General features: G+C 38.7%; 2 protein-coding genes across 4 annotated transcripts; one reads left to right on the forward strand and one right to left on the reverse strand.

Annotated features, from left to right (window-relative positions):
* The first annotated feature begins 5273 nt into the window (after positions 1–5273).
* On the forward strand, positions 5274–11010 carry LOC133856926 (zinc finger BED domain-containing protein DAYSLEEPER). 2 transcript variants are annotated; one of them, XM_062291982.1, is made up of 3 exons: positions 5274–5563; positions 6265–6376; positions 8074–11010. In XM_062291982.1, exon 3 carries the CDS (start codon positions 8089–8091, stop codon positions 10714–10716), a length of 2628 nt encoding a protein of 875 aa, XP_062147966.1. In that variant the 5' UTR covers positions 5274–5563; positions 6265–6376; positions 8074–8088; the 3' UTR covers positions 10717–11010. The 2 variants fall into 2 exon arrangements, with proteins under 2 accessions (XP_062147966.1, XP_062147965.1); XM_062291981.1 differs by lacking the exon at positions 6265–6376 and having other exon boundaries at positions 5275–5563.
* Positions 11011–20358: 9348 nt separating this feature from the next.
* Positions 20359–24221, reverse strand: LOC133857969 (probable galactinol--sucrose galactosyltransferase 6). Of its 2 annotated transcripts, none has more exons than XM_062293363.1 (6): positions 24014–24221; positions 23869–23922; positions 22396–23771; positions 22081–22290; positions 21840–21974; positions 20359–21391 (listed from the first exon to the last, which is right to left on the reverse strand). In XM_062293363.1, the coding sequence occupies exons 1-6, from the start codon at positions 24149–24151 to the stop codon at positions 20701–20703; spliced, it is 2604 nt and encodes an 867-aa protein (XP_062149347.1). In that variant the 5' UTR covers positions 24152–24221; the 3' UTR covers positions 20359–20700. The 2 variants fall into 2 exon arrangements, with proteins under 2 accessions (XP_062149347.1, XP_062149348.1); XM_062293364.1 differs by having other exon boundaries at positions 23869–23908; positions 24016–24139.
* Between the last annotated feature and the right edge of the window lie 585 nt (positions 24222–24806).

Consider the following 24806-nt stretch of genomic DNA (forward strand, 5'->3'; position numbering starts at 1 on the left):
CGGGTTCATAATTATTATTTGTGTTAATATTTACATAATAATTTGAGGGTCATCTCAAGTATATTCATGTTGCGGGAAAAGCAAAATGGAGACAGATCCAATTCATGGTCTAGATTAAAATTTAAAGATTTAATGATGTATATATTGTCACGTTATTTAAAATTTTAGGGTTAAATACCTTACATCTCTGTAGTTTAAAAACTTTATTTTTTGTCCCCTCGATTTTTATTCTTTTTCATAGGTGATACATGTGTTATAGGAAAAGATGGAAATGGTACATTCATCCATTTTTCTGTCCAAAACTGATGTATGTTTGATACTGACTAGACGGTGCTAAACAAAAAGATCAATAGCAATTCTATGTATACTTTTTGTTTAAATTTTTTTCTAGGGCTTTTATTCCATGTTTCAATCCATGACTCTAACATTATTGCTTCTCTTGTGTACTATCCAGTAACATGTAAAACAATAAAGCAGAAAAAGACCATATAAACTTGAGATAAAGCTAAGGGGAAAAATAACATGTTTCTGTCAAATAAAATTTAAGTTTGTGTCATAGGAACAACTGGAAAAGGGGAAAAAAAATAACATGATGATGCTTTCCATTGGGTGAATTAAACAATGTTGTGTGTCTGCCATACAGGTCCCACTCATAATTATCCGATTCAATGAAAAAATGAAAAAAAAAAATAATGCCAATCACCATTCCACTGTATTCAATAGGTATTCAATAGGTAATGGACCACACAATATAGTTAATACTTTAGAACATAGACCACACACTATTTAAAACTCCCAGACAAAGACTTCCCAACAAAGCCTTACATTCATACAATATTTGAGGTGTTATCAAGCATGCACCATTCTAAACATGAAGACAAACAAAGGGGGGAAAACAGATCCTACCATCCTACGCATGTAGACAAACAAAGGGGAAAAACAAGCCCCACAAATGTCACATAGATTGCAGATCTAAAAAGAACCAACAAGCCCAACTTTTTAGAACTCACTATCTCCAACCTCCATTTAATCCCATTAGTGGCCGATCTCATACCCATCTAAACTCACAAGTCGCAATTTCATATTCAAGAAAACGATTTAAAAAATTGCGAAGGAAGGAAGGTGGCTTACCTCGTGCTGATTACGGCGGTGCTCGAACGTGAATAAAGAGTGTCAAATCTCGACAGTGCTTGGAAAATGACTTCTCCACCGGCGATTACTGTAGTGGTCGGTAATGGGTTGAGTTCCCTGAAGATGGGCGTGAGCAGCGTGAGGAGGAAGATGAGTTTGAGGAATAGGAGAATGAGTGGCGGCAATGGTGAATAATCATGGTAAAACTTGGGGATAGTTAGGTGAAAACTACTATAGACAAATGACGTGGATGTGAACCTGACGTGTATGTCCTACGTGGCTAACTAAAATGATGTGGAAAAGCTCTGTATCTTCAAATAATTTAAAAAACAAATTGCAAGTGTCACGTTTTTATTGGGTGTGACGTGTCAAACTAACGAATTCTGTTAACTTTGTTGATGGAAAACAACTTTAGGGAGTGATTCGTAATTTTAGTTTACCACAAGAACCTTACAATAATTTTTTGTACCATAGGGGGTGATTTGTAATTTAGGCCAACTCTATAGACAAATTGTGCAAGTTTTTTTTTTTTTTTTTTTTTGGCATACCACATGAACCTCTGAGTTCATTTTGATACCACATGGAACTAATTATAAATTAGGTAAACCACAAGGACTAATTTTGTATTTTTTTCCTTAAATAAATAAGAGAATTATTCATTATCAATAGCCTCTTGTGGGTCACTCTCAACATTAGTATTTACACATTCATGATCAACAACTTCTACTTACTTCCCTTTACCTTTCCCCTTACATTTACCTCATAGAAAGGGGTGATGGGATCATGTCATCAAAGGAGGCCATATACAGAACTTCACTTAGTGGCCTACACAACACCTAATTACCATCTTGGCATCTTCAATACATCTAAATCTGAGGTGATTATCGACATCCCCTCATAGAGACTATTTTTAGGCTGGCTCTAATATTAGATCTCCTAAATATATTTAATTCATAGCTTCCTTTTTTGGACTAAATGGAGTGTTTTATGGCACAACACTATTTTCTATTTGGTTTAAAGATGAACAATGATTAAATTTTCATGTTTTTAAGTTTAGTGGAAATAATGAGGATGAGGTGGTAGTTTGAGGGCCAAATTATAATTTATCCTTGTCTAAAACAACAACATCATTCTTTTTTTCTTTTTTTTGGAAGAGAACAATATCATTCTTCATGATGTGCCATGCTTGTTATTTAACAATCTCATGAGTCCTAATTTTGTGTGCATAAATGCATTAATAGAGCTAATGTGGTGTAGTTATTCATGTTACCCTTTCTGAATTAGTGATCAATATATGTCAATGTCACAAAACAGTTTACTTAATTTGTTTAAATGTATTCCCATTTTTACCCCCTATAAAGCCATAATCATGATTAATTAATGGAAAAAATTATATTTAATCCTTTTTTTTAAATAAAAAAAAAATCTAATTTGGATTTAATTCATTAATTTCTAATTCTAAAAATAAAGTCTTTAGGTTTTACCAAAGTTTAAAATAGAATCCACTGTCACTTTATCGTCAAGGTTAACAGCTTGTCATATGTCACACGTGTCTTATTTAACATGTTAGAATCCATGTTTGCACCCAATGCAATGCCACACCAGTTAGTACCAAGTCATTGATAAAAAAAAAAAAAAAAAAATTAAAAAATATCAACTATGAGAAACAAAAAGAAAATCGATCTTTCCTGTCTATGAGAAACAACGATCTTAGTACGTGAAAGAACACAAAGAACAAAACTTAGAGAAACACAAAACATAAAACCCATCATATCATTTACATCCTCATATGTGGTTTTATGTTTTGTGTTTCTTTAAGTTTCGTTTTTTTGTGTTCTTTCTTGCGTCATATCATTGTTTCTCATAAACGGTGAAGATAGATTTGCTTTTCATTTCTCATAGTTAAGGTTGTTATTTTATTTTATTTTTCAATCAATTACTTGGCAATAGTTGACGTAGCATTGGATTATGTGCTGACATAAATGTTGATGTGTTAAATGATACACGTGGTAGATAACAAAGTTAATTTTAACGATAAAATAACAAAGAAATTTTTATCAAATTTAGGTAAAACCTAAAAACTTTGTTCTTGAAATTAAAAACTTAGAAATTAAATCCAAATGAGATGAAAACTTATGGACTAAATATGCTATTTCCCTTAATTAAATGAAAACAAAAGTGAACTCCAGTTCACATGCAACACTTCATCCCAGTGCATTTCATTGTCATTCCAAGTCATAAATCAATTTGACGACGAGACACTGTTGTGGATCTCTAGTTAATACATTCAGTCGGTCGAGACACAAATTTCTTATAACTCAGTCTCTAAAAAATTATGTATCATTTAAGCATGTACTTTTTCACATGCTAAGAGACATATGTTACTTTTTAGAGACAGAATGATAATGATCTGTTTGGATTCAGAATAGAATTTAAATTCTATTCTGAATCCAATTCTACCTTCAATGATCACTGGGACCCATGCACAATGCGTGGGTCCCGCATTTACTTAATAAAATAATAATAAATTATTTTTTTTTAAAAAAATAATAACAATTTTTTTTTTAATTTTTTTAAAAAAATAATAACTTTTTTTTTTAAAAAAAAAAAAAAAAAAAAGGCAGGGTGGCTGCCGGTTGGTAGCCACCCCTCAAAGGGGGTGGCGCACTGCCACCACCATAGGTGGCCGGGGGCGCCACCCCCGACCTCGGGGGTGGCCGCGCGGCCACCATTAAATCTAGGGGTTGGCCTCGCGCCACCCCCTGAGGTTGCCGGGGGTGGCAGCGCGCCACCCCCGACCACTGGGGGTGGCCGCGCGGCCTCCCCCGACAACTGGGGGTGGTCGCGCGGCCATCCCCGACCACTGGGGGGTGGCCGCGCGGCCACCTTTAAATCTAGGGGTTGGCCTAGCGCCACCCCCTGAGGTTGCCGGGGGTGGCAGTGCGCCTTCCCCAACCACTTGGGGAAGGCTGCGCGGCCTCCCCCGACCACTGGGGAAGGCCGCGCGGCCTTCCCGACCACTGGGGGTGGCCGCGCGGCCATCCCCGACAACTGGAGGTGGCCGCGCGGCCTCCCCCGACCACTGGGGGTGGCCGCGCGGCCTCCCCCGACCACTGGGGGTGGCCGCGCGGCCACCCCCAAAGGGGTGGCTGCCGTATTTTTTTAATTTTAATTTTAATTTTAATTTTAATTTTGTTTTTTCTTTTAAAAAGAAAAAATATTTATTTTTTAATTAAATAATTATTATTTAAATCATTATTTCACATAACTTTTCACAAATACCAATCATTATACACAACTTTTCAAACTTCCAATCATTTCTTACTATTAAAAATAATATTTTTTAATCTAAAAATTCAACACCTAAACACAACTTTTTGCCTCGAACTTCGCAATTAAAATAAGAATTCAATTCTAATTCTAAAAATTCAATACCCAAACGCACCATAAGAGTTCCTACAATAATTTCTAGAAAACTTATGTCCTTATTAAATAACACTCAAGTTTGCCAAAGACTTGTAGTTTTGGAAATTAAATAATCATAGATATAATTGCAGTTTTGAGGAATTATTTATTTACTCTGTTAGTTATATTTTTAATAATTTTATTTTCAATAAAAAGGAAATTTCAAATTTCAAATTTGAAATAAAGCCTGCGCTTAGATCTAAGAAGTCTGCAAAACCTTTCAAAAAAAAAAAAACAAAAAAGTAGTCTGCAAAAAGACGAAAATACCACAATTGGGTCAAAATAAAGGGCATTGCGAGCTGGATCACCAGATCGAATCTGAGCCTCACGAGGAGCATCTGAAGCTCCGCAATTAGATGAAAGAACGAATTTTGGGAGACGGCATTGGGCTAAAAGGAAAGAGCAAAAAAGCAACAACTCCTCCATGTGGGTGTGGGCCCCTGCCCCGATGAATAGTTGAGGAAGTCCACTAAATTCGGTGGGCTACACGCTCTGCACGTACAGACCGAAGACCAAGTACGACCCTCTCCTTAATTCCCTAATAATAAAGGGGAAGAAAGAAGGGTCAAGGGAGGGAGACGGGTGGGCAGTGGGCTTTGTGGTCCGCTTATATGTTATAGTCTTTTATAGAACGATAGAACGATAGAACGATAGATACATAAATAATATATATCGAACAAATAATACTGGACCTCCAAAAGTCCAATACCCACACACACACTAACTTTGCCCTAAAATTTTTAATCTCCCCCCCGAAATCTTATCGCCTAAACCAGTCCCAACTACTTTCCCTCACCGCTCGGTCCAATTAGCTTCTCGGGTTGGTTCGTTCCCAAAGCCCAATCTCTCCCGTTCTCTCTCTGTGTGCGCAAAAAACCCTAGATCGCTCGCGGTCACAAAGACCCGGAGCTCGGGCCCGGAGCTTCCCGTTCGCGCCTCGGATCTTGCTTTGTTCCGCTCTCCTTAGGTAAAAAGCCTTGGCCCTGGCCCGATTTCTCTCTGTTTTGTGCTTTCTTCAGCTTTCTCTGCTCTTTGTTCTGCTTTGATTGTTTTTGATCGTTTGTGTGTTTTTTTTTTTTTTTTCCTTTTTGTTTCGCTCGTTTTCTGATTTATGGTTTTGGAAATTTCGTAGCGATTGTAGCGTTTTAGCTGGTGTTGTGAGGTTATCGGTTATCGGTTGTGATTAACGGTGTTCTTTGATCCGGGCTGAAATTTGAATGTTTGTGAAGCCCAAGATGGTCAAACCCTAGATCTGGTTTTTATTGGTACTGTTTTTAGCCCATTGGAGGGTAAGATATTACCCATTTTAACCCTGATCCGTTCATGTGGGCTCCATCTGAAGGGGGGTGGGGGGGATCTAGGATGGACATGATCCAGTGGACGACAGCATGGAGTCTAGGGCGGGTCAAGCTGATGGGGTTGACTCGTCCATGATTTTGAGTGGACCCTTGTGGCCAAGCCCGGCCCATTGTTGAGCTCTGGTAGATACGGCTCTGATGGGGTGTTAGATCGTTTGTAGTTAGTTACACGAGTGTCAAAACTGGCTTTAAACTGAAAAAGCACTTGTTTTGTAGCACGAGTTTGGTTTGCCACCGCTTTCAGTAAAAGCATATATGGTATGAGAAACGATTTATAAAATTATTGACGGTGAAGTACAATATTATGTAGGATGTGCAGTTATGATGTGCCATCCATGCATGCATAGGGGTCCACATAAGCCCACATGGTGGACAGTCAATATCTATGTACTTTTAAGCAAGTGTAGGAATGCACATTGAAGGTAATATGCTTCCTTTTATCACTTGTTGGTTGATTATCTGATTGTCAATTTTGTCTTCTGTTAACTGATATTGGACTTGAATTAAAATCCATAATTAAATTTTGAAAGTCTCCAAAGAATCTGGAAGGGGAAGCATATGTAGCCTCTTTTCTCTGTGCATGTGTGTGGGTCGGTGTTTGTGCATGCGTTAAAAACTAAGGTGCTGGAAACAGACAGCTATATTGTTCAACATAAGTGCAAGTGGCTTACTATAGCAACTTCAAAAACGATACACTGACAAAGTTTGTCTCTATTAGGTGTTCAGGCATGTCAAACGAAGCCATTAAGCTAAGAAAGAACTGACTTAATTACTTGGCTTTTAACAATTAGGAAAGTTTTGGAAATGTTGAAGAAACTAATTCTGTATAAAATTGCTTTGGTGCCACCAGTGAAATTTTCCTTTGGAAGCTGAAAGAAGAAAAGAACTCAAAACGGTTCTCGGTTATATCTGAACAAGGTTGTTTTAATCAAATTCAATGGACCGGTTTATTTATGCTCCTTGGGTTATTATTGGCTTTATAAACATTCATTATATCTTAAAGAAAGAAAAAAAAAATGGGTACAATTCAAGTACACGAATCAGACAAAAGTACCTCCTCAAAAGCTACAAAACTTGCAGGAAGGGCTGAAACTGGAATCTGCCCAGCCTTCCACGCAAATATCAATCTCAGAACAAAAGATAATGCTACTTAGGCTTAGTTCAACATCATCAAATGTCGGGCTACCCACCCACACACACTACATGAGAGCAAGGGATAGTGCATTCCAAATTTTGCTACTACAATGCCCTTTAAACCTCCCTGTCCAGCTAGATTGTGATTTTTATTGGGGTTAAGGGTTTCCTGCATGTGGATGCTGTAATTGTTATAGATGCATGGTGCAAATGACTTATGGAGCGATACTTCACGATTCCATATGCCTAGAATGGCAACTGTCTGTTAGTTCTAGCTCCTATGAGCCTGGCACACGATTGCCTCACAGTCATCTCATTGACATTTTTTAGCTTTTGGCTAATTTTAGGAACAGCACATTTGTGACTGTTTGTGTCTAATCTGAAGTTGAAGGTAACTGGATGGCACCTTTAACTCTTAGGGAGATTCAAGTAATAAGAAGTGCAACTCTGAAATCAAATCCCTTGTGTTTGTAAAGATCACAAGGTTGCGATAGTTAGTACCTATCTTCAGATTCTTCCCGATTGAGGATTTAGGCATTATAACTAAGACTGAACCTACTCAAGTTGGTTCCGCAGTGTGATATCTTTAGTTTATATCTCTTGAATGAGTAATCTTCAATGGTGAATTATGTTCCCCTTTCTCTGTTCTCTTGCATGGGGGTGCATGGAACAGGCAAAATGTGCTTGGTACGGTAACATACTCATAATGGTGGTTTCCTAAAAATATTTTAGCTTCTGTTCTATGTCAGCTTGATCCTTGTTTTCTTTAATATGTTGGAATCATCTGTCTATCTATTTATCTATCCGTTTGTTTATTTTTTGGCTTTGTGCTTTAAATATACACTTTTAAACCCAGCTTGTTCAATATCAAACCTTTATAGTTGCCATGTATTTTTCATCTTTAAAACTGTTATTATGCCTGGAACTAATTTTTCTTAGTTGTAACCAACCATTTTTTAATTGTTTTATGTGCTGTGAAAAGCAGGAATTCACTTTTGCTATGGCTACCGCCGATGAGGAGAAGATGGTGGCATTAGTTGAGCAGAAGAAGTTAACCCCAGATGAGCACACGAAGGGAAACCCAGATGAGCACACAAAGGGAACCCCAGATGAGCACACAGAGGGAACCCCAGATGACCACACCATGGCAACCCCAGATGACCAAACCATGGCAACCCCAGATGAACAAATCATGGCAACCCAAGATGAGCACACGAAGGCAACCCCGGATGAGCACACGATGGCAACCCCAGATGAGCAGACAATGGCAACCCCAGATGAGCAAATCATGGCAACCCATGATGAGCACACGATGGCAACCCCAGATGAGCAGACAATGGCAACCCCAGATGAGCAAATGATGGCAATCTCAAATGAGCAGACAATGGCAACCCCAGATGAGCAAATGATGGCGCCCAAAGATGAGCAAATTATGGCAATCTCAAATGACCACGAATTGGCAATCTCAAATGACCATGCATTAGTAATCTCAAATGACCACCCGATGGAAATCTCAAATGACCACACAATGGCAATATCTGTTGACCACACAATGGCAATCTCAAATGAGCACCCGATGGCAACCTCATATGAGCAGCATACAATTGCAGCCCCAGATGAAAACAAGATGATAACGACTCCAGAAGTGAACAATGAGCTGCCAAATTCAGAGACACAGCCTAACAAGCGTAGGAAAAAGAAGTCCATTGTATGGGAGCACTTCACCATAGAAACTGTCAGTGCTGGATGTAGGCGGGCATGCTGTAAGCAATGCAAGCAAAGTTTTGCATATAGTACAGGTTCTAAAGTTGCTGGTACCAGCCACTTGAAACGCCACATTGCCAAGGGGACATGCCCAGCACTTCTACGTAACCAGGGGCAGAATACCCCATATACCCCACGGTCAAGGATGGCAGGAAGTGGCACTGCTACTGATCCACCAAAGCGACGCTATAGAAGCCCTAGCACACCCTACGTTACGTTTGATCAGGATCGTTGCCGCAATGAGATTGCTAGGATGATCATCATGCACGACTACCCACTTCACATGGTTGAACATCCAGGGTTTATAGCTTTTGTCCAGCATCTTCAGCCCCGTTTCAATATGGTGAGTTTTAATACCGTCCAAGGGGATTGTGTTGCAACTTACTTAATGGAAAAGCAAAACCTTCTGAAGTTTATTGAGGGCATGCCTGGACGCATTTGCCTTACACTGGATACGTGGACTTCAAGCCAAACAGTAGGTTATGTGTTTATAACTGGACACTTCATTGATAGCGAATGGAAGTTGCACAGGCGGATTCTCAATGTCATAATGGAACCATATCCTGATTCAGACACTGCCCTTAGTCATGCTGTTGCTGCTTGCCTTTCTGATTGGAGTTTGGAGAGCAAGTTATTTTCTCTCACTTTTAATCAGCCACTGAGTGAAGCTGCTCTTGAGAATCTTAGGCCTCTTCTCGCCATTCGGAACCCACTGATCCTGAACAGTCAATTATTAGTTGGTAAATGCATTGCACGTACTTTGAGCAGCATGGCAAAAGATGTACTAGGGGCAGGGCAAGAAATAATCAAGAAAATCCGGGATAGTGTTAAGTATGTGAAGACATCAGAAGCCCATGAGGAAAAGTTTCTCGAGCTCAAGCAACAGCTTCAGGTCCCCAGTGAAAGGAGCCTATCTCTCGATGATCATACTCAATGGAACACGACATATGAAATGTTAGTCGCCGCATCTGAGCTAAAGGAAGTGTTTTCTTGTTTGGATACATCTGATCCTGATTACAAGGAAGCCCCATCCATGGAAGACTGGAAGCAGGTTGAGATTCTCTGTACATACTTGAAACTTCTCTTTGACGCAGTGAACATCCTTACCTTCACAACTAACCCAACTGCAATTACATTCTTTCACGAAGCATGGAAGATTCAGACAGAGCTGGTTCGCTCAGTTACGAGTGAGGATCCCTTTATCAGCAACCTTACTAAAACAATGCAAGAAAAAATTGAACATTACTGGAAGGGTTGCAGCCTGGTTTTGGCAATTGCAGTAGTCATGGATCCCCGTTTCAAGATGAAGCTTGTTGAGTTCAGTTTCTCGAAAATATATGGGGAAGAAGCTCCCACATATATAAAGATTGTTGATGATGGAATTCACGAGCTCTTTCATGAATATTTGACACTTCCTTTGCCTCTAACACCAACTTATGCGGAAGAAGGAAATGCTGGAAACATGAAGACACAGGAATCTCAGGGAGGAACTCTTCTGTCTGACAATGGACTCACAGATTTTGACGTCTACATCATGGAGACTTCTAGTCAACAGATGAAGTCGGAGCTGGATCAGTATTTGGAAGAGTCTCTATTGCCTCGTGTGCAGGAGTTTGATGTATTAGGGTGGTGGAAGCTAAACAAGATGAAGTACCCGACTCTGTCAAAGATGGCCCGTGATATTGTGTCTATTCCAGTGTCTACTACTGCTCCTGATTCTGTATTTGATGACACAAGCAAGGAGATGGATCGATACAGGAGTTCGCTACGACCAGAGACGGTGGAAGCCCTTATATGTGCCAAGGATTGGATGCAGTATGGGTCTGCAGAAGCTTCGAACGCACTTGTCAGAATGGAATATTAGATTCTAGGTTTGATTCTGTCACATTATGTCTTGTATGATGGTAGGTTGTTGCTATATTTGGTTAGTTTAAAGTTGGCCACTAGGTCTAGCAAATTGTAGCATTATAAGAGATAGTTTGGGTGCTTGGACATGAGAATTTAGCTTCGGTTATTATTACATTCAGTATCAAAGGGCTGCACATGGTCGCGGATATCCAGCAAAAGGGGATGTACAGTTGTTGAAACGCTGAATGTGTGTTCCATAATTTTCGAACTTGATTGATTTAGCCTTTAATAACCTTCGATTTTCCTTTTAGCAAGCCATTGTTTCAAAATTGATTTTCATCCAAAGCATCCCACTTTCCTTTGGCTGCTGGGAGGTCAGTGCCTGTTGCAAGTGGTAGCCGTTCAAGGGAGCCGGGGAGCCTCCCATTTTCTATTTGTTGAGAAAGTCTAAAACACCACGTTCACTAATCCTGTTAAGACAAAATCTTCCAGGTCATCTCTACTCGCTGCAGAATGTTCCAACTCAGAGCCTACCTCAGCAATTGTGTCATATGAAGAAAGGGGGCTTGTTATTTGCACAACAAGAGCACAACACTCCCTCACATGGTGTGAGCCCCAGTGTTGTGCCCCTTTACATGGGGGTGGGCTCCACACACTGGGCCTACCCCCATGTGAGGGGTTGTTGTACTACTGTTGTGCACCTGAAGTGTAAATAGCATTTTCTCTGAAGAAATACCCTCCACATCAGCAATTGAATCCAAGTCTACTTCCACATTTGCAACATTATCTCGCAGAAGTCATCAAGTTTCAGCCTCACATAAGATGACTTTGACGCTCCTCATGATCATCGGACGGTTTCTACAATACCCAGAGGATACGATAGCTTGTACTCCGTAATTTATTTTTGTAACTATAACTTGAATTCAAATATAACTTGTCAAATGTAAGTCTTTAGTTTAGCAGCTTAGAAAAATTATTTAGTTTAGCAACCCGTTTAGTTTTGAAGTTTAAACTCAATTGGACATTGTTGGTCTACATACCGTACCAGGCTGCCATTTCCAAATTCTGAATTACGGGCAAACTCACTTTTAGCCAAATTTTGGCTAGTTTTTACCCAAAAAAGACACTCACTCCATCAAAGTCGCTATTACCTCGGCAATTTAGTTCTTGTCAAACTCCTCACCAAATGCCGAGCTCAAAAACTTTCGTCATTTCCTCTGTCTCTCTTGCTCACCATTTGTTTCCTTTTTCTCCTTTGCGCCAACAGTTCCCTCTCTATTTCGACCGGTAGGAGAAAATCAAAGCGTCGTCTTCGCCTAACTTGGAGAAGAAGCCAGGATCCACAACTGAAAATGGCGGAGTACGAACGATTTGGCTACCACTTATTGAAGAATTCGGGACCTTCAAATCTTCTTACTGATGACTGATGCTCTTACTCTTGCTTTTTAAAACTTAAATTTATTCTCGAGAGTTAAATCAAAAATATCAGTTCTCAGTAAAAATTAAAGAACTATCTTGCTATTAGTTATTTTACGAGAGCTATAGACTAATCTATTTATCGGCTTTGATACTAGAAGAGTTGGGAGATTTAAGCAATGTGAAACAAGCTAAAGTAGAAGTTATAGTCAAACTATAACTCCAACCTTCTTGTTACAACACATAGGGCTAGAGAATAATTCTAAAACCCAAGCCCAATCTTTGGCATCTTTTGCACAGTTTCTCTCTAACTCATGTTTTAATAAATTAAAACGAGCAGCCCAATAAATAAATAAAATGCCTGATCTGGTTAAATTAAATCAGTTTTGTCAATGAGGGGCCTAAAGGAAAAATAAAAAACTAACCAAGATAGTCATGACTCATCAAGTCACTATTTAATTATAATTGATTTCACTAAACAATTGTAATTGCACTCTAGTTTATATTTTTTATTAAAACAGTTAATCTCTTTAACTTACTTAATATTAACTTTTGATTCCTCAATGAAATCTTCTGTAGCAAAATTAAGGCAAAAGATACTGCCACTTAATTATCTACCTCTATCCTTGAGTTATTGATTTTATTGTTATTCTCGTACTTGTATAAAACCCTATTACATGTACATAGAATAACCAATCCCTAAAATCTATCTCAAGGGAAATTGTTTTGTCCCTTTTAAGGAAAAAAAAAAAATTCTTTTTGAGAAAAACTTTCTCACAATGTTAGATGTGATTACCCAACACACTAGGAATTTTGACCCAAGTAAAGGTCTTATCCATAGATGTATCAAACCAACCTCCATTTCACATTTGAGTACATAATCCTCTTAGCATTTAGAATCAACATCATAAGTAGTCTTTTAAAAGTTATTGTCTTTCCATGTTGACAGTATCTTTTATGAAAGACAACTCATTAGTCCATTCAGTGTATAACATCTACACATCAACCTCAAGCATTTAGCTTCACTCAATCAAGGTAGATCATTGAGATTTGATGTGTAATAGTCTTTTGCAAATGGAATGCACAATTCCATTACCGACTGTGAACTCTTAATTTATAATTACGAGAATTATGAACTAAGACCTTGTATGATAACTCCGTTACTCACACTTATAGACCATATTCAATGTAATCCAAAGACCTTTTACATGCACAACATATATACCTTGTAATGAGCATGTAAAGGATGATATATGCCATATGCTTAAATAATTTAATCAGTGAATAACAACTTATATTCATCACAAACTTTGAATGTTAACATAGATATAAAATCATTGGCATTTAAGGCATAATCCCCAACATAGGCTATTTGTTTTGGTGTGTTCAATTTGGAGGAAAAGTCATTGAGGTTGTTAATATCTTTGAACCTGTTTACTTGGTCGCCTCTTAACTTTAAATAGTGTAATCTGTATAAAATTAGTCGGTTCTGTTTCCAGTCAATTATATGTTGTTATAAATGGTGGATTACTTCTTGATGATTATTTTGTTTAGACATTCATGAATTGTGAAACTGGTGTTTGCTTTTTAAACAGAATATTGCCAATGGTGTTTAGTGATGGATTTACATAAGAACACTTACCAACTACCACAAGAATAAAATAAAATAAAATAAAATAAAAACAATAAAGAAGATATTTAAATGAAGAATAGAAATATTTAAAGAGTTTAATGTGTGGTATTTTGGAAAATGGCATGTTAAAATAGCAAAAGTGAGTTTTCTAGCTAACCTTTAGCTAGTTCACTGAGAATGCTCTTACGTGGTATCAGAGCCTTGCTAGGCTAACACCCATTTCTTTGATCCTGCTATGGCTTCTCATCTTCCCACACCTCAGTTGCAACATTCATTGCACCTAATATAGCTCATCTCATTTCTATCAAACTGGACAACACCAATTACGTACTTTGGGTATCCCAATTTCTCTGTGTTCTCCGCAGCATTGATCGATCTCACAGGAACTATTGATAAATTTAGTTTTTGGTACGTCATTAATTACTCTGGTATGTTAGCTTTGGGTTGAATCAACAATTTTTGTGTTTCATTCATCTCTTAGGATTTTCGTAATGTTCAAAAGTCCTACGGTTCATCAGAGTTCCTAGGTCTTGAAGGTAATTAGAGCCAAATTTTTGGTGCAATATAAATGTAGAAGAAGTGTGAAACGAATTTAAACGGTTTAGCTTAGGAGATTTTAAGCCCAAATAGTAAGTATAAACTTACTAACCCTGCATTTAAATATTTTAGTGCATGTTATAGACGTTTTCGTTGGTGGTTATGAGCCCTAAATATTTGAATGCAATATGAAACTATGACAATATGATTCACATGCATTTACATGAAAATGAATTTTCTTTCAAAGACATGAGATTTGTGGAAACGTGTGGTGTTGTAATAGAGTTTGCGAAAGTAGTGTTGAATAACCCTCGTATGGTTAAGTTGAGGAAATACACTTGAGAAAACCCTTTGATAGTTAGCGGGAGAAATACGCTTAACAAACCTTCTGATGGTGAAGTGGGAGCAATACATTATTTTATTGTTATGTATACACAAACTTCTAGGCTTATTTTGAAAACAACTATGACTTTAGAAGCAAACACTTTTGTGGAAACCTTACTTTACAAAAGTTTAGTAAATACAAGTTAGAGAAATTTTCAAAGAAAAAAAAGGTCTAATATCATACATATAATATGGTCAGAATGGTTATACTTGTTGATCCGTGAATTTACATATCCACCTATAAAATTGTAAAAAAATTTCAAATGTCACTGTGGAAGTAGTTGACGTGGACCTGTACGCATGTCTAGACTTTTGTCCATGAGGCTAGTATGTCACCTCACTACAAAAAAAAAAAAAAAAAAAAAAAAAAAAAAAAGAAGAAGCATTTATGGACGGTTTTTTGAAACCGTCTAGAAAACAAAATTTTTAGACGGTTTTTTCGAAACCATCTCTAAAAATTTTATTATGGACGGTTTGATTAAACCGTCCATAAAGTCCAAACGGATTTAACTAAACTGTCTGGAATTTAACATTTCCAGACGGTATTTATATACGGTTTCATCCAAAACCGTCTATAAATATTATTTTCAAAGAATTTTATGGACGGTTTTTACCAAACCGTCCTTAAAATTTAAGTTCTAAGAAACCGTCTGGAAATTTTTTTTCCCCATGCCATGTCGTCGATCCGTGTGATACCCCAAAATTCACCAAATCCATCAGATTTTTTTCCCAGCCAAAATCACAACCTTCCGTTTCATTTGACACTCAAAAAATTTGTATAAAGAAATAACCCCCTGAAACATCACAACCATCCAAGACCTAACCCTCGATCGCTTCCGGTCCTTCTGAATCGAGACAATCGAAGCAACCGCCTCAGATCTTTGGTGGCGGAGTCGCCGACGCTTGGAGCTTGAGGCGCATGAGGTTGCGACATTTGAGCGAGATGAGGATGAGCACGTCGTCGCCGATGCTCGCGGATCTACGGTCACATTTCAGGGCGAGTTTGGAGACGGCATCGAATCGGCCAGGAGAAGAGGGAAGGAATCATAAGGAGATCTGATTGGGCGTTGAGGGAGAGACGATGACGGCTCTGTCCCTCGATCTGGATCCACCGGCTACAGACGAGAGATCGAGCAGCGTTTGCGGTCGCCAGAGCCGAGAGACTGGAAAATGCAAGCCAGGCTCTGTCCCTTGATTCGGATCCACCGACTACAGACGATCCACTCTTAGTCTTCGACGTCATCGTTCGTCGATCGACCCGGCAGCACCGTTGGCACCTTAGACAAAAATGAACCTGGCGGCACCTAAACCCTAAACAAAATAATATCATTATATAATTAATTATATTAATATAAATAAAAAGGGGACCGAAAGCGAAAAAAAATAAATAAATAAAAAATAAACGTAAATCTGGACTGTTTGGTCCACCGAAAGCAAAAAAAAAAAAAAAAAAGTAAAAGTAAAAAATAAACGTAAATTCTAGACGGTTTGGGCCCAAACCATCCAGAATTAGTTATGGACGGTTTGGGGCAAACCGTCTGCAATTTCGGACGGTTTTGCCCAAACCGTCTAGAAATTTATTTAGCGACATTATATTCTAGACGGTTTTAAACCGTTCAGAAAAAACAGTTTGGAATTGATTCCAGACGGTTTTTCTGCATTTCTAGATTGTTTAAAACCGTCCAGAATTTGCTCCCTTTTTTTTCTTTTTTTTTTCTTTTTTTTTTTTTTTTGTAGTGCCTCTCCTTTTGAAGGGTTGACTTACCATAAGTCAATTGAAGTTATTATGTTAATATGCCACTATGGGACTTTTATATTTTATAATAGACAGTAGCTATTGTTATGTAATGACTTTATAAGTTAATTTTATAAAGTTGTGTTTCAATATAAGCTCTGGTGCATTATGTCCTTGAAGTGAGTTTGTGGTTCTTAAAATCAAAAAATAAATTTTTTATACACTTGGTAATTATTTACTGAGCGAGTTTTATTATGAAAATTCAATTAAAAAAATTATATTTACAACTATTATAAAAGTCGGGATGTTACAGCATGTATGCATCTGTTTTATGGTTTATAAATTGTTGTTTATCATTATCATTTGATATCAATTCAGTGTAATTGATATATGGTTAAATATTGTTGTTTTATTTTGAAAAAGGGTAATGTTGTGAATATCTATATTTTGTATGAAAAGTTTCTCTCGGATTTAAAATGTTTTTGCATTGATAAAATGCGTTTTACGCAAGTTTTCTATAAACTCTGCATCAAATTTAATAAAACAATTCGTTTATACGTTATTAGCGACGACCATTCAAAGTTGTAAATAATATACGATGAGTTGTATATCAACATTATTATTATTATTATTTTAATAATAGATGATAAGATTTTTATATTGGCGACGACCGTCATTTTTTAGTTTAGTTAGCAACTTTTCAAAAGCACCCTACATCAAATACTAGAAATCTTTCTCTACTTCATTTAAATATTCTTCTTTATTTTTTTTCCCAAAATCACCACCAATATCTAACATTCATCATTAATTGCACAAATTAATAATCTTATGAAATCATATATAGAATATTGCTAGCCATAAGCACAACTGAGATTGAAAATTTGACACCATAACATTCAGAAAGTAATGCATTCATCATTCAAGGATCATATTCCATTTCAAAAAACAGATGACCAAGCTTTAATTCTACTGTCATAAATGCTAGTTCTCCAAAAATAATGTTCAGAGAAAATTATGTAATTAGAGTTCCAATTAAGCAGCCCTGGCACCTTCTGCATAACCAATAGAGTAATTGGTTGATGACCATCACAATTTCATTACCACAGGAAAATCTTTGACTGTGCACCACAGAACTTCAAATTACCCTCATGAGTTGTAATGACTCAAGAAAAAGCGTTAGCTACATCTGTGATATCACCCTAAAATCACTAATTAATTTGGAGTTTCCTTAGAATCCCATATAAAGCTCAGTTTCATTTAATAACAAAGCAATGTGAGACTTAACACTCATGAATATCTTTATAAACCACTTGATATATGTAGGTTACTCCTTATCTTCTCAATGTGGGACTAACGTATTACAAACTCTTCTTTAAACTCCTGACGTCCCCGTCATGCCCACATCATGCAGTGCTCAAAAACTACATAGCGTTACTTGGTGGCTCTAATACCATTAGTAACAACATAGGAAAAAATGAAATTCACATCTGCACTATTATTCAAAAAAAAATAGTCGATTTGGAGTTTCCTTAGAATTTTTTTATAAAGCTCAATTTCACCTAATAACTAAGTAATGTGAGACTTAATACTCATGAATAATAGCAGAAGTATTAAAGGGCCAACAGGGGCCACGGCCCTTGCATGAGAAAAAAAAAAAAAAAAAATTAGTAATGCACTTTTCCTTTGGCTATCACCTTTTTCTTACTTAGTGTAAGGTCTGGCCCCACCAGCTTGGCACCTCTTCTTTGTTTTTCTTCTTGTAATAAGCGCAAGTGTAAGACCAACTGGTTGCCAGAAAGGCTTCTCTTAATCAACACCATTTTTTTCTCCCCTCCCTTGCTTTCTACCTAATCCAAAACCTAGGCAAGGCCTGCCCATAAAAGTTCTCATAGTTTTGGTAAATAAGTCCATAGAGGAAATATCAATTTTCCATGGCTAATGGCTAGGGCTGTATTCGAGCTAAGTCGAGTTGAGTATTGAATGTTCAAGCTTGACTCATTTAATTTTATTTCGAACACGAGTCGAGCTCAAATTTATCACCGAACGAGATATTCTATTCAAGCTTGGCTCGTTTAATTTTATTTCGAACACAATTCTAGCTCGATCTTATCACGAGCTACTCAATTAACTTATTCATTTCTTATATAAAGTAAATAGTATGATTGTTTACATTTTTTGTAAATTCATACTAATAATTAATTAATTAAGTATTATTAAAATTTTATTACTTGAGTTCATTAAATAAATTAACTTGAATCTTAAATAATATAATTTCGAGTTTATATGTATGTATATAAATTCATTATGCAAATACACAAATTAAGTGCGTGTATACACACAAAGATAACCACATATACTCACAAACACACCCATGTACACACAAATCTATAAAATTAAACTCACAATAATAATTCAAGTTATATCTATCATATTAAAAAGATAATTCATTTTTACTTAAGATGTTCTTATTATAAAATTAAAATAATATGATTTTTTTTTTTTTTTTGTAAAAATGAAGTTAAACGAGTTTATACAAGCTTATCTGAGTCGAGTTGAGTTTATACGAATATATCTCGTTTAATATTCGAACATATTATTGTGTTCATAAACGACTCATTTATTATTCAAATCGAGGCTGAATCAAGTTTAACCAAACCGAATCGAGCCGAATTCACGAGCAGTTGGGCTCATTTTACACCCCTAGCCATGGCCCCTCCAACCACAATTATTTGGGTCTGCCACTGCTCATGACTATCTTTATAGACTACCCATTTTATGCATACTACTCCTTATCTGTCCGATGTGAGACTGAGACCGGAGTGTAACATCATTAAACTAAACAAAAGCAAAACTAGGCACAGAATTGGGGTCACCAGACTCACCACATATTCGGCAGTCAGCTTCACCCGTAAAAAGAACCACTTCAAGACCAACATTTCAACCATCCTACCAAAAAAACATTAGTAGAACAATACATCAATCTAAAAGACAGATAACAATGGCAACCAAGAATTGATTCTATACTTGTTGATCAATGTCAGACACATACACAGTCCTCCGAATTGACTTGAGCCAAACTTGTCCTTGTGTTCAACCTTCGTTTCCCTTGATTATAATTCTTCCTCCGAGCCAAACACCGACCAAGAAACCTCTAGACATTAATGCTAAAACCTAGAATCCCAAACCTTTTTAACATTCAAACATGAGAAAACAACACCCTCTACTCAAGTAAACCCAAACACAAACTTATCATGCTTAAAAAAAACTAATTACTCCAAGAAAGCTATGTCATTATTAGAGCAATTGAAAATAGAGCCACAATTAAAGGCCATTTACAGCAGCTTAAACGAAAAAGAGCAACACCCATCAATGTAAGAACAAATCTTTCAGTATAGAAAATACTAAACTTTCACCATCCAAGTTGAAAGACAGTCTCAAATGCATGCCCATCAATCACCGACAATATAAATTCAATCTTTCCACAGCAAAGTGCAAACCGACAAAGATGGAAAAGAAAACAAAAATTCATGAAATGCGCTCGAAGCTTCCAAAACATTTCCTGACCCGTATTTGGTTACCCAGAAAATTTTAGTTGGAAAACTGAAAACGGGTTCCAAAAATACATGTCCTTATGTAACGAGCAAACGAAGGGAAATTCTTGTTTTCTTTTTGTATGCTTGGTATTGGGATTAAGAAAGAAAGGGCTTACGTTGGAGTAACTAGTAGATGGAACTTTTTTCATGCCACCGTTTGGAATAATGTCTTCAATGATGTAGCCGAGGGGAAATTCATACAGCTTGGAACCACCACTACTACTAGACTTCTTTTTCCACCCTTCTGGAACCCACAACATCCATTATGATTTCAATCATATTGCTTCATAACGACAATATAGAATCCAACCCATGAACATACAAGCAAATCCCACAAACCCATCAAAATTTTCACCCAACAAAAAAAAAAACGAATCAAGAACCAAATACTCATTGAATTCGGACTGTATCTTAACGGCTTCTGTGGTAATTGATGACTTAAATTATCTCCAATGGCTCAATCCCGGTGGGTTATTATCTTCAAATCTGTAAGTCTTTTTTCCTTGTTGAGAAATAACGAAAAGTAATGGTCCACATTAAGCAAAAGAAAGAAACCAGGTTTCTTTCCTTACATTAGCTCATGAACCCCAAAGGTTAAAATACAACAGACAAAATGGTACATCCCTCTTAATTATCACAATCCCAATTGCCCCAACAATTTCCCCTCCACCTCGTACCTAACCTAAGACAAAGAATTAATTATTACAATTCAACCTCAACAACGTGAACCTTCCGACCCTCCTCAGGCAAGTGATCCAAGCTCAAAGTCACCAACCCAGCATCCGAATCATACACAAAATCAACCCCGTTTGAACCCACAGTGCACCTCCTTGGCCTGGCCGATGAATAAGCAGCAAATTTGCCACACCCTTTGACCTCCATGTGAACTATTCCAACCAACTCCGAGCTCTTGTTCTCCAGTTTTCCTCCAGCTACACCATTCCCTTCTCCTTCATACCCGCTTTCTAGTTCTGACATCTTAGCCCCGCCTTTCACCTCATATCTCAGCCCTTCAATAGCTCCACCAGCATTGAACATGATGATAAGTCCCAAGGGAGCGAATCGGAACCCGGGTGCCAAAACCTTGATGGGTGTGATGGTGAAAATCTCGTGCTCGAGGACCTTGAGGGACACGGGCATAGATGCATTGTAAGGAAGGGTGACGAGCTCACCAGAGCAGTGACAGTAGACGGCACAGTCGCCGTTCCAGTTGGGGTCAGTAGCCGCCTCGGATATGAGATGGACGTCACGGCCCCTAACGGAGCCTGTGTTAGCCTCGGATTTGGTTTGGTGGAAGGTGTTCTTTCTTTCGATGCTATTCCATGCTGCTCCTTGGCAATTGTACACGCCCAGTACTCCCGTGTACTTGTTCATGTTCCATATCTTCAACAAGCTGAAAACAACAACATATTTGAAGTAAGAATATGCTTTATTTTAAATTAAGAGTCACCGTGTCAGGTTCGGGATCATGTAGAAAAATGTATATAAGACTATAATGTTGCAAGTTAGACCTTTCAACTCTCAATTCTAATCCGCTAATTTCGTATTAAAAATTGCTAGCTCTAATGTTGCATGTTGTATTTAGATCATGTCAAGACATAGATATACGATTATATAAGTCAATCCTAATACAATCCATTTAATTAAACAGATTAGACACTTCAATCCTACCATGTTAATTTCATGTTGGATTTATATCGAATTCATATCTAATATAAAAACTTGTTGCTCTAATTTTAATTAAGCTTAACTAAGTTTTGGATTTTCCAAAATCCCTCTTTAAACAGTAACTATCGAGCACAATTGAAATATATATGAAACAGCCAAACAGGTGCTTTTACCTAACACCATCACGGGCGGGGTCTGTGAACAAACAATCTCTAGTGGGCCGTCCAGGCAAGCGGGCTCGGAGAATGGAACCATCAGGCAGCACCAGCTTCTTTAAGAGCTCGAAATTGTGCCTCCCAGGCGCATCACTGCTCAAAATGACCCATAAACACATACACACAGATGTTAGCCCAGTGATCAAACTAGTTAGGTTGCAAGATAGTAAATGTAGGGCGGCGATTTGTTAATTGTTACCTTACGTAAACAGGCCCACCGCTGATTGCCCTGGCTGATCCGTGGTATTCTGCGGCTGGGTGTAGAGAGTGGAACATGTCCCAGTCAGGCTGCATAAACTCGCCCAAGAACACGCTGTTGTATGCCACCGCTGCAATGTGGATGGTATGTGATGTCGGATCTCGCGGGTAGAAATCATCTGATGCTCTCACCACAGCCGTTTGTTTCGAGCTGTTCCACCAATCACATCCAATCACCACACCGCATCAGATAAATCCCCAATTACTCATGTGATATCAAAACCATATATAAACGATGATCGAGAGGAAAACTTACCAGTAAAGTGCATCAGTATTGTGGCTCATGCAAGCAATGCACCCATTGTCCGGGAAATTCCGAGCCACGGAGGCGTCCAGGGCCTGGTGATACTGCCTGGTCAACTCCACCCGACCACCCAGACCGGCACCGAGGGTCTCCAATATGCACTGCACGTCCACCTTAACACCATCTATGCCCGCAGACGCCAAGTAACTGTGCAACTCGCTGTAAAATCTGTACACATCCACTGGGTTCACCAGGCCCAATCCCTGAACCGCCAAGGGATCGGTCTTCCATGCCGGCTCATTTTCCGCCACCCCCTTCGACACCTTCGGGTACTTCATCGAGGACCCGTATTGCTCCGTATCCTTCCCTCCCGAGCGGACTCCACCCCAGTACCCAGTAATCGCGTGCCACACGTACACGTACTTCAACCCATGCTTCTGTTTCGCTATGTTCACGATATTCTTAATCCCCACCGTTGGATCATCTCTCTTTTGGAACTTGGAGTTTTCTTTGATCCCAGTCAGCCTAAGCAACGGCTGCTGTTTCTTCTCGATCTGATCGCCCTCGTTCTCATCCTGTGGGTCCCCGCCGACCGACTGCCATCCATCGTCGATGATCACGAACTTCGGGGGCGTACCACCGGCGGCGAGAGATTCCAGGCCACCCTCGACGCCTTCTTGAGTCACCTCCTGGTAAAACGCGTCCCAGGTGCACCACCCGAAGTAGTCGACGATCCCCGGCAATTTTTTCTCGTGTCGTTGACGGAATGTCTTCAGATGCAATTTAACGGCCCTGATCGCGTCGCTGATCGTGCCGAAAGGATCGGTCCCGGCGCTGATGAACAGCGAGTGCGTAAACGAGGACGCTTTGGTGTCCGCGTCAGCGCTTTCTAGGCAGAGCTCGAGCTCGTCTTGAGCATTGCCTTGTAAGCAAGCCCGGAAAGAGCCTTCGATCAAGGGAAGGAAAACCGTGTAGACGATCTGGTTCTCCTCGTTTCCATCGTCTGATTCGAGATGGGACCCATCTTTGGTCTCGACCAAGAGGAACTGCGTCTCCAGGGGAATATCCCCCCCTTTATCGCCCATCTTCTGGGCCATCCACCATAACTTGAACCTAAAGCACGCCACGAACCGGACGTCTCTTAGGGTTCCCAGCCGCACCACGTGCCTGCTGTTATTCTCCTCGAAAACCGCTCCCAGAAAGACCCCCTCCACTGGACCGGATGTCGAACCGGTCGTAGCGATCACATTGTCCGGTACTCCCGTCAGGACCGTCCGATTCTTCACGATCAGCTTCCGGTCGGCGATCCGAATCGCCGGTTTGATCGTCATTGCTTCTTCTTCTTCTTCCTGTTTCTTTTCCTTGTATACCTCTCTGCGCTCGCTTCTCTGCAATTCCAAAATATTAATTCACAATAGATTCATAAAATTCAGCAAGAGAATTCGCAAAGTCAATTGATTGATGGGGCCTAGCTTTTATATCTACCTTGAAAGCCAATACCGGGAATGCTCGATTCGAGTACCAACTGCGAATTCCAAAACATGCACCAATAAATCAAACTTCGTCAGCAATTAAGAAAAAAAGAAACGCATCCAATTTCTCGGGAACCAAACATGAAAAATAGAATAGTACCAGAACTGGAGCGTTGCTTGAGTGCCTTTGAAATGCTAAGAGAGTTACCGAACAAGGAAGGCAATGCAGGTGACTGACAGAGAAGGGTGGTATTTATAGCTGGAGATCCAACACTGTAACAAAAACTTGACACCATTGTTTTCGGCCCCCTCAAGTTCCTTCCCAGTCTCGGACTTCTCGTCGTGTTCCAAAAGCTATTTGCCTTGCGCTTTCTCCTTATCCGACGGCATGGATATATCTGCCACCGCATAGCAGTTAAACTTAACCGTGGATATGACTTCCACGTCGGATCCACGTTGCGCCAATCCCTAGACTAGGACATGGCAATACGAGGAGTCAGGAGCATTTTAGAGGAATACTAGAGATTTTTTGGTGTTTTCTAATGTTGTTATGAAATTGCATAAATGTAATTTTTTTATTAAAAAATTATATTTATGCTATTTAAAAAGATATAAATATAATTAAAAAATTATATTTATATTATTTCGAGAGAACATTAAGAGAACCTCATAAGATGCTTTGGAATTTCTCATCATTTTAATTCGCATGAGGTTTCACCAATTCTCCGTGGACTTAGCCCGTAGCCCGAAACGTGTAAAATAGAATTTGTGTAGGTACACTTGTCTGAATTGGTTTAGGGTATTCGGAGAGGGTATGGTTGAAATTGAATGATTGTTCTAGCACAGAACGTCAAAGAGTCAAAGGGCTTATCCGCGTCACTCTCACCTAACGTACTCAGTTTTATAACGTCTCCGTGTCACTCTCACCTAACTTGGAACGCAAGAACTGTA

Source organism: Alnus glutinosa, chromosome 14 (genome assembly GCF_958979055.1).
Source record: "Alnus glutinosa chromosome 14, dhAlnGlut1.1, whole genome shotgun sequence".
In the NCBI taxonomy this organism is placed as follows: domain Eukaryota; kingdom Viridiplantae; phylum Streptophyta; class Magnoliopsida; order Fagales; family Betulaceae; genus Alnus; species Alnus glutinosa.

Coding starts and splice junctions, on each gene's coding strand:
- LOC133856926 (XM_062291982.1), top strand. CDS start 8,089: ATGGCTACCGCCGATGAGGAGAAGATGGTGGCATTAGTTGAGCAGAAG.
- LOC133857969 (XM_062293363.1), bottom strand. CDS start 24,151: ATGGTGTCAAGTTTTTGTTACAGTGTTGGATCTCCAGCTATAAATACC. Junction 22,291..22,395: donor AATACTGATGCACTTTACTG/GTAAGTTTTCCT, acceptor TTGGTGGAACAG/CTCGAAACAAACGGCTGTGG. Junction 21,975..22,080: donor GGTGGGCCTGTTTACGTAAG/GTAACAATTAAC, acceptor CATTTTGAGCAG/TGATGCGCCTGGGAGGCACA.